The sequence below is a fragment of the Pteropus vampyrus genome, unplaced genomic scaffold (genome assembly GCF_000151845.1).
Source record: "Pteropus vampyrus isolate Shadow unplaced genomic scaffold, Pvam_2.0 Scaffold123, whole genome shotgun sequence".
In the NCBI taxonomy this organism is placed as follows: domain Eukaryota; kingdom Metazoa; phylum Chordata; class Mammalia; order Chiroptera; family Pteropodidae; genus Pteropus; species Pteropus vampyrus.
In genome coordinates this window covers 16,820-26,215 of record NW_011888904.1, presented here as the reverse complement: position 1 = coordinate 26,215, position 9,396 = coordinate 16,820, and the positions used below count along the sequence as shown (strand labels likewise).

Genomic DNA, 9,396 nt, shown 5'->3' with positions numbered 1-9,396 from the left:
AAACAAACAAACAAACAAAAACACTGAACATAATTTAAATGTCTAACAACAGAAAATGATCAAAAAAACTATAGCACATTCATATAATAGAATATTATGTACAACCTTAAGAAAAACAAATAATCATATGTAAATATCTATAAGACATTGTAATTTATTAAAAAGAAAACCTTACATATTAAGGAAAGACAATGAGGATTTTTTTAAAGACCCAATAGAGCTTTGAAAAATATAATTTCTGAGATTAAAAATACACTGGATGACTAAATGCAACATGGTATCTTGGGCTGGTTTCAGGAACAGAAAAGGACATTAATGGAAAAACTGGTGACATTTGAATAAAGCCTGTAGTTTAATTAATTGTGTTGTAACAATACTAATTTCTTAGTTTTAATAAATGTACTGTGGTTATATAAGGTGTTCGCATTAGGAAAATCTTGTTGAAGGATATATAGGAAATCTATGTATTATCTTAGAATTCTCCTGGCAATCTAAAATTACTTTTAAGAAAATGATTTTAAAAAATACATTGGATGGAATTAATAGCATATCAGAACCTTCAGAAGAAAATATTAGTAACCTTGATGACATAGCAATGGAAACTATCCAAAATGAAACATAGGCAAAACAACTGAAAAAAAATGAACAGAGCATCAGTGATCTTTGAGACAACTTCAAGTGGCCTCATATAGGTACAACTAGAATCCTAGGCAAAGGGTAGTGGGTAGAAAAAATACGTGAAAAAATAATGATCGAAAATTTTCAAATTTGATGAAAACTATAAATCCACAGATCCTAGAATCTCAACAAGCCTCAAGCGGAAGAAACATAAAAACAACTACACTGAGGCATATCATAATCAAATTACTTAAAACCAATATAAACATATAAAAATATGTTAAAAGCATCCAGAGAAAAAGATACATTATGCACAAAGGAACAAACATAATAAAGGCACAGACTTCTTGTCAGAAATAATGCAAGCCAGAAGATGGTACTGCAATATCTTTAAAATACTAAAAAGAAAAAAAAAAAACTATCAGAATTCTGTACCAAGCAAAATACCTCTCAAAACTGAAGGCACATCTGAAACTAATATAGTATTGTATGTCAACTATAACTTAAAAATAAAAAATTATTATTAATTTAAAAAACTAAAGGCAAAATAAAAAATTTTTCAGACATATAAAAGTCGAGAGACTTTATCACCAGCAGACTAGATGTAGAAGAAGGTTAAAAGAATTCAATGATAGCAGGAGGAAATCTAGCTCCATAGAAAGCAACTAAGAGCCCTGGAAATGTTAAATATGTGAATAAATATAAAAGACTTTCTTCTTTAATTTTAAACTTCTTTTTAAAACAGTTGACTATTTGAAGCAAAAGTAATAAGTATTATAGGATATATAATATATGTGGAATGAAAATATATGACACTAACTCAAAGCCCAGGAGAGGGGAAATGGAAGTGTATTGAGGAAAGGTTTGTACACTATAAGTGAAGTAGTATAATTTTAATTAAAAGTAAAATTATAAGTTATAGTTAAGGCAACCACTATGTACACTCTAGGTGAAGTAGTACAATATTAATTAAAGGTAAATGATAAGTTATAGTTAAGGCAACCACTAAAAATAAAAGATAACTAGTATGCCGATAAAGGAGATAAAATTAAATCATAAAAAATACTCAGTTGATCCAAAAGAATGCAGAACAAAATTTTAAAAGATAATAGAAAACACTTAGCGAGACAAGATTTAAACTCAACCGTATCCATAATCATTTTAAATGTAAATGTTTTAAACATTCCAAGTAAAAGGCAGAGATTGTCAGATTTAATTTTTAAAGACCTATCTCTATATTAATAGCATATCAAATAGGCTTTAGAGGAAAAATTATTAAACTGATAAGAACAGATACTACACTTGATCTTAGTCAAAAGGCCAAGAAGCAATTAGAAGAAAAAACAGGAATAAAGTGGGTCATTTGAAAATGACAAAAGAGTCAATTCATCAGAAGAACTTAACAATCCTAAAAATTTGTGTATCTAATAATAGAGTTTCAAAATACACAAAGCAAAAACTGACATAACAGAAAGGAAAAACAGGCAAATCTATCATCACAGTCAAAGATTTCATTACCCTTCTCTCAATAACTAAAAAAAAAAAAAACCAAGTAGAAAGGAAATGAGTAAGAATACAGAAGATTTGAACTACACTCTCAACCAAGTTGACACAATTGACATGTATAGAACACTCCACTCAATCATAGCAGAATACATAGTTTTTTCCAAGTACACAGAGAATATTTATCATGCAACAGGGCAGGCAACCAGTTTTCCTCATTCTCTCCAAACCTGAGTTGCAGAGGCTAAATTTATGATCAGTGTAACTGAAAGACTGGGGGCTCCCCTCTCTCCCTCAACCCCATTTCATAGAGTAAAGGTTCTACCCCAGGTGCAGCAGCCAGAGAATACTTGGACCCCAACCTCACCCCGCCTGTAGTATACTAGGAGAGGTAAGATGAATAGTTAAATAAAAATCCAATGACAGTAACAATACCCAAAATAAAATGACCCTATTTAACAAAAAGGCCCTTAAGCCTTCAGAGGCATGGACTCTGAGAACTAGAAGGAACCTCAGAAGGAACCATCCAGATGACTGTTTTGAGCGCCAGGAAGAGGGGCCAGGTGGACCTGGGCAGGCCTACTTTGCACTGACTGAAGGATATATAATTCAACGGTGGACAAATCACTGTCTTAGAGTGAATCCAGGGCTGTGCTCTGCCTTACTAGGTAACAGTGAGCCTTAACCTTAACCTCTCTTGGGCGTTTTCTTGTCCATACAATGATCAGTCAAGACTGTCTACAGGACTCTCTTGCTCGGATAGTCTAAAATGTTGTCTCTCTTTGTCCCATTCACTCCTCTATCACACTCTTTCCAGAGTTTGCTTTTTCTTAAGATCCCTATGACAGTTGAGCCAAGACTACTATCCTCCTGAAAAGCAACTCTGCCTATCATTTGTTCACTCACTCATTCATTTTTAAACTTATTCATCGAGAATTTATTATGCATTCATTTAATTATGTCTATCCATTCATTTATTCATTTCATAAATATTCCTGGACAAGCACTGGCTAGGGACTGACCTGAGGGTAGATCCCTGGCCCTGAGCCACCTTCTCCAACTTTTCATACCAATTAAGATTTCTAAATAGATTCTACGTAATTGGATCTTTGGGACATCATCCCTGAAGCACCCCAAAGTTTCTAAGCTGGGTACATTTCCCCTCTCCCTTTCAATTGCCTTGGGGATTGCATAGTCCCTTGGCATACAGGGAGCTTTGAAAGGTACCTCTTCCATTTGGCCTACTCCCTGGGACGCTGTTAGCCAGGATGGAGCAGGGAGCTGCCCAGGTCAGGGAGTCCCTGGCTGCCCACAGTAAATTATTGGGAACCCCATTCAGCCTCAAGCTCAGTTACAATTTCCTAATTCTACCAAACCTGACACACTTCACAGAATCCCACTGAAGTCTAAGCACTTTGTCTAATTCCACCAAATTCTAAAAGTTCCACATAATTTTATCAAATTACGAATACTTTACTGAATTCTACAAAAGTTTAGGCATATTTTTGCAGTTTGGAAAACTGAGTCAATGTGAAACCCCATGTCTTCTTATCAGGGTTCCCTATGGAGAGGAGACTCGGCCTGATTTTTGACCTGCATTCCCGCAGCTCCAGCCGCAGAAGGTCCCTGGTCTCACTCTCTCTGAAACACCTCCCCGGGAGCCAGGGACATGCTTCTGGAAGAACCCAAAAGTAAGCGAAAAATGGGAATGTGGGGGCAGAGGAAGGGGCCTAGACTAAGAGTCTGGAGCCCAGGGAATTACTGGAGCCTTGGCTTCCCCCTCTAACTCAATGTGTGATGCTGATCGAGCCCCTTTCCCTCTCTGGGCCTCTGTTTCTCCACATATAACAAGAAAGTGGTCTTGCTGATCTATAAGGACCCACCCAGCTCTGCAGGTGTCAGGCAGGGTAGAAATAGCTTAAATTTGGCAGCCTGCTCACTCTCAATTTGTCTAGCCCCAGGAAGTCATGACAGGACAGGGAGAAGTTGGCAGTGATCAGGCCAGAAGTTTCAACTTGATCTTCAGGACCTGGGTGAGAAGAAGAGGGAGGTGGCATCCCTGTGGGCTGGCAGGGGTAGGCGATAGGCAGGAAGTAAAAGGAGAGAAGTGAGCATCATAATAGATGTTCACATGCAGGGCTGTGGGGCACAAAGGAGCGAGGATTCAAGGTGGCCTGGGAGAAGATAAAGGCTCCCCTCAAAAAGGTGCCATTTGAACTGGTTTTTAGGTGGCATTTGGCCAGAGGAGAAGTGGAGGCAGAATGGACACCGTGAGCTCTGCAGACAAAGCTTCCTGGCTGTGCTTGGGGAACCAGAGCTCCACAGCCACATCCCTTCTGCTCCCCTCTTCCCATGGGCCCCAGCCCTCAGCTGAAGGAGGAAAGGTAGAGCAGGAAGGCTCAGATCCCCAGCACTATGGCCAGGAAACCGACAAGATACTGAGCTGGTTTGGTGACCGTGTCCCTGTTCCTGGTTCACCATGGGCAGAGGTCACTCTCCTCCTTTAGGGCTGCTTCTTCTCTAGTGACACTTCTATGGCCCCTGCCTGGTCTCCATGAACCTCCCCGCAGGCAGAAGTAGTCCTGCCAGTCCTCTGACACTCTGGCCAAAGGTTCAATGGTCTACACTACTGGTGGTGGTGGTGGTGGTGTGTGTGCATGTGTGTGTGAGAGAAAACAAGAGAGTGCCTGCTACACATCCACGCTCATGTGAGTGACTATACATGTATGCACATTAGCCTGTGTGTGTGGCATGCACACTCAGAGGCACTCATACATGTGTACCTGGGTGTCAAACAGGTATTTGTGCATACACATATAGGTAGGTGCATATGTGCTGACTCTATGTAGGTATGTGTATTTTCGAACAGGTAGCCAATGGCTGCAGACGTTTGCCAGTAAATTCAGGGGATATATTACAGTATGTGGAATCATGCAAAAAGGAGGCTGCAGCCTGATCTAGTCACAGGGGCTGCAGGAAAGCACCATACCACTTCTGTATCTCACCCCAGCCCTGGCGCCATGCCTGCTGCTATTGACACTCTGCTAAATAGGGGTGCCTTTCCAGGAACCCAGCCTCAGACTTTCCCAGATGAAACTTGAAGGGAGATAACAGCTCACATTCCCATGACCACAATGTTTCTAGACACAAACAAGCTGAGGCAAGACCGTCTGAGGTCCCAACGCTAAATCAAAGCTTTCTTCACTGCAGAAGTGGCCCTTTATTCCAAGATAGGACCCAGAACTCTGGACCCTGTGTAAAAATATGTCTATGGGAGCAATGCACTTCCTGTCACTAGAAGCATGCAAACAGAAGCAAGATGAGGCTAGGCATGGAAATTGGAGAGGATTTCTGCCTGGGAATGGTTTGGATTCAGTGACCTGGGAGCACGTGTGTCCTCATTTGTTCCCCTAATGCCTAGTACAATGCCTGGCATGTGGCAGGAACTCAATCACTTCTTGATTCTAGAACAAATAAACGTGAATTGTCTCATGAGAGGGAGTCATTAACAGGGCCTGGTGCTCAATCCAGACCCAGGCTTGGGTAACGCATCCCACAGGTTCATTGACATCATGTCAAGCACCTAAAACACTAAGGAAAGGTTGAGCTGTGCTCCTTAGCTGGTGAAAGACTGTAGAGAGGATGTCAGGGAGAGACATCCATCTAGTGCAATAAAAGAACTACCAACATTTGGGGCTTGTCAGAAGCAAACATATGCTCTGAGTATAGTATAGGTGTCACAGTGTTGGGAAGAGTGGATTCTAAACTCACCTTGCCAGAGACCCACTGTGTGACTTCTGTTTTCCCATCTGCACAATGGGAGATCCAATGAGTCAGCCTCTCAGGGTGCTTTCCATGCTGATACTCGGAGTTCATGAAGTCGAAGCAGCCTGGCTCAGGCCCAGAGAAAATAGATTTGGGGCTGAGCCAAGAAGTCCATCAAATTCTAGCTCAAAAGGCCACAACGAAAGCAGATTCTGAAGGTCAATTCACACACAATAGCTGATGAAGCAGGCCCTGCAGGGAGACAGGTGGACAAGCCCACTGATAGGCTCAGATGCCAGCAGCCCCTTCAATGCGAGGCCAGCAGCCCCTTCAATGCGAGGCACAATGTATGCTTCATGCATGGAGACCAGAGCTGACCTGAAGAGACAAATCAGATTTCTACAGGCTGAGGGATAAAGGAGAAAGGCATTCCCATAGTAGATACATAGTAAAGCAATGGCTCAGAAGCTTCCTTAAAGCCAGGACACTCAGATACCAGCTAGCCCAGTGTTTCTCAAAGTATGGTACCTTGGCCAGCGGCAGCAGCATCACACAGACCTACTGCGTCAGAAACTCTGGGGAAGAAGCCTAGCAATTTAACAAACTTGGCAGGTGATTCTGGTGCATGTGAGGACCTCTGATCCAACTCATTACTTCCCAAACTATGTTGGTAGAATTTTTTTTTAATTTATTTATTTTAATTAGTTTCAAGTAAACAGTACATTGGTTAGTAGAATATGTTTTTACAGTAGGTTAATGGGTAGTCTGTAAAAGGAGGATTCATGGTCAGACTTGAGAATTACATATTCTGCACTGCTTTTGAAAAGTCACAAATCACATTAAATCATATTAAAGGCTCTTAAAAGTCCTGCAGTAGAGAGCTTTATTTACTTTTGTTTAATCCAGTGTTGTCTCAATTTGATTTTTCAGATTGCCTAACATTTCCTTTAACACTCTTAGAGAAACGCTGATCCAAATCATTTTTCACATTGATAAATTACAGCCTACAGGTATAGGGACTGCCCGAAGTCACAGAGAGAGTGTGTCTCAGAGCTAGAAAACACCCTGGCAATATGCCTCATCCCCAAAAGAGGCTTTGTGGGCTCCTCATCAGCCTGTGCCCTCTGTCCCTCCACTGCAGCTGTGTCCCTCCAGAACCTTGCCATATGGAGCTGGTCAATAAGACAGAGGTCTCCGAGTTCTTCCTGAAAGGATTTTCTGGCTACCCAGCCCTGGAGCGCTTGCTCTTCCCTCTGTGCTCAGCCATGTACCTGGTGACCCTGCTGGGGAACACAGCCATCGTGGCTGTGAGTGTGCTGGACATCCGCCTGCATACACCCATGTACTTCTTCCTGGGCAACCTCTCCATCCTGGACATCTGCTACACATCCACTTTTGTGCCCCTGATGCTGGTCCACCTCGTGTCGGCCCAGAAGACCATCTCCTTTATTGGTTGTGCCATCCAGATGTGTCTGAGCCTGTCCACAGGCTCCACAGAGTGTCTGCTGCTCGCCATCATGGCCTATGATCGCTACCTGGCCATTTGCCGGCCACTCAGGTACCCAGTGCTCATGAGCCACCGGCTCTGCTTGTTGCTAGCGGGAGCCGCCTGGGTCCTCTGTCTCTTCAAGTCAGTGACTGAGACAGTCATTGCCATGAGGTTGCCCTTCTGTGGCCACTATGTGGTAAGTCACTTCACCTGTGAGATCCTGGCAGTACTGAAGCTGGCATGTGGTGACACATCAGTCAGCGAAGTCTTCTTGCTAGCGGGTGCCATTCTGCTGCTGCCTGTGCCCCTGGCACTTATCTGTCTGTCCTACACACTTATTCTGGCCACTATCCTGAGGGTGCCTTCAGCCGCTGGGCGCCGCAAAGCCTTCTCCACCTGTTCGGCGCACCTGGCAGTGGTGCTGCTTTTCTACGGCACTGTCATCTTCATGTATATGAAACCCAAGAGCAAGGAAGCCCGGATTTCTGATGAGGTCTTCACAGTCCTCTATGCCGTGGTCACGCCCATGCTGAACCCTGTCATCTACAGCCTAAGGAACAAGGAGGTAAAAGAAGCCGCCAGGAAGGTGTGGGACAGGAGACAGACCTCCGCGTGAGGGAGGGCTCTGCAGGTTAGTAGATGAGGCCTTGTATGCCTAAAGTGAGGATAGCATGGGTCGCACAGAGCTGTGTTTCTGGAATCTTCACCCCAGGCAGCACCAAGTCCCACTGATCTACCACAGAAAAGTTCACAGTCGTCCTTCCACTCCTCCCCCTGGCATTGCTCTCGACCAGCTCTCAGCATCGCTCCTGCAGGTTCACACCAGCCGCCTGGCTGGCCTTGAGATCCCAGTCTTACTCCCTCCAATCTAACCTCCCACGGACAGCCAGGGGGATCTTTTTGAAAAGCACATATGATTGCATTCCTCTCCTGATTGAAATCCCTAAATGGCTCCCCACTGCTCTCAGGACAAAGTACAAACTCTTCAGTCAGGCATTTGAGGCCCTTACAAGCTGACCCTGCTGACCCTGTCCAGTGCCCCAGGCTTCTGCCCCACATTCTCCCTCCTGGCAGCCACACACACCAACCATGCGCGAGCCTCGGTATTGCCCAGACTGCACAGCTCTGCGCTCTTCTTGGTTGTGCCCACGAAATAGCCCCTACCTAGCACACAACTCCACATGTAAAAGGATTATCCTACCCTCAAGGCCCATCTCAAATGCCACCTCCACCAGGAAGCCGCCCCACTTTGCTCCACTCTGCTCCTCTTGCTTGATTTTCACTATTACTGCAAGAGCAGGGAGTGTCAATTTCCTCCCATTCCCAAAGTCTAGCCCTGCCCAACCCTAGGCCCCACACAGGTTTCTTAAATAAATGAATGAACATGTCAATATAAGTATGATAATGGCAGAGCTTGGGGGTCCTCCCCAAATCTGAGCAGAGCTGAGATGGAGTTTACAGATGACAGCCAAGTCCAATGCTAAGTGAGACTTCAAACTAAGTCAGCATCAGCAGTCATGGAAGCAACAGGGCCAAACCCAGGAAACTTGAGAAAGCAGGAGGGCCAAAAGAGAGAAGAAGAGTCCAAAAGAAGCTGGAGTAGAAGGGCTTAGATAGACAGTAGAGTCCGTGATGAGGCCCAGAGTCCAAGATTTCCAGATCCACCAAGATACCAATTGCCGTGAGAAACACCGGGCCTAGATCCCCATCTCCCCTTGATAGTGGTAGCAGCTTCCAATATCTCCTTCCCCAGCATCTAGGCCTCACCTGGCTCTAGAGAGACTTGCTCTACCCCTCCTGGCCTCATCCCTTAGGAGAGCTATAGCTACCCCTTCTTGGTACTCAGCCTCTTCCAAGTTTTCTCTCCTGAGAGCTCAGTGAACATACAGTGGAAATGGATCCACATTCACACAGCATCTTCATTCCATGCCCCGCTCTGGCCTCAGTGGCACCGTCTGTATAATGGGACAATTGGGCTTAGCCTCCAAGCGGGTAAGCACAGCCCTTGCTTGAGCCCTCAG

General features: G+C 44.1%; 1 protein-coding gene and 1 pseudogene across 1 annotated transcript; one reads left to right on the top strand and one right to left on the bottom strand.

Moving 5' to 3' along the window:
* Positions 1–1,816: 1,816 nt before the first annotated feature.
* On the bottom strand, positions 1,817–1,950 carry LOC111743823 (annotated as a pseudogene).
* A 5,102-nt stretch (positions 1,951–7,052) lies between these two features.
* On the top strand, positions 7,053–7,991 carry LOC105296270 (olfactory receptor 13J1). The gene has a single exon (XM_011366293.1). It carries the CDS (start codon positions 7,053–7,055, stop codon positions 7,989–7,991), a length of 939 nt encoding a protein of 312 aa, XP_011364595.1.
* Positions 7,992–9,396: the final 1,405 nt, after the last annotated feature.

Coding starts and splice junctions, on each gene's coding strand:
- LOC105296270 (XM_011366293.1), top strand. CDS start 7,053: ATGGAGCTGGTCAATAAGACAGAGGTCTCCGAGTTCTTCCTGAAAGGA.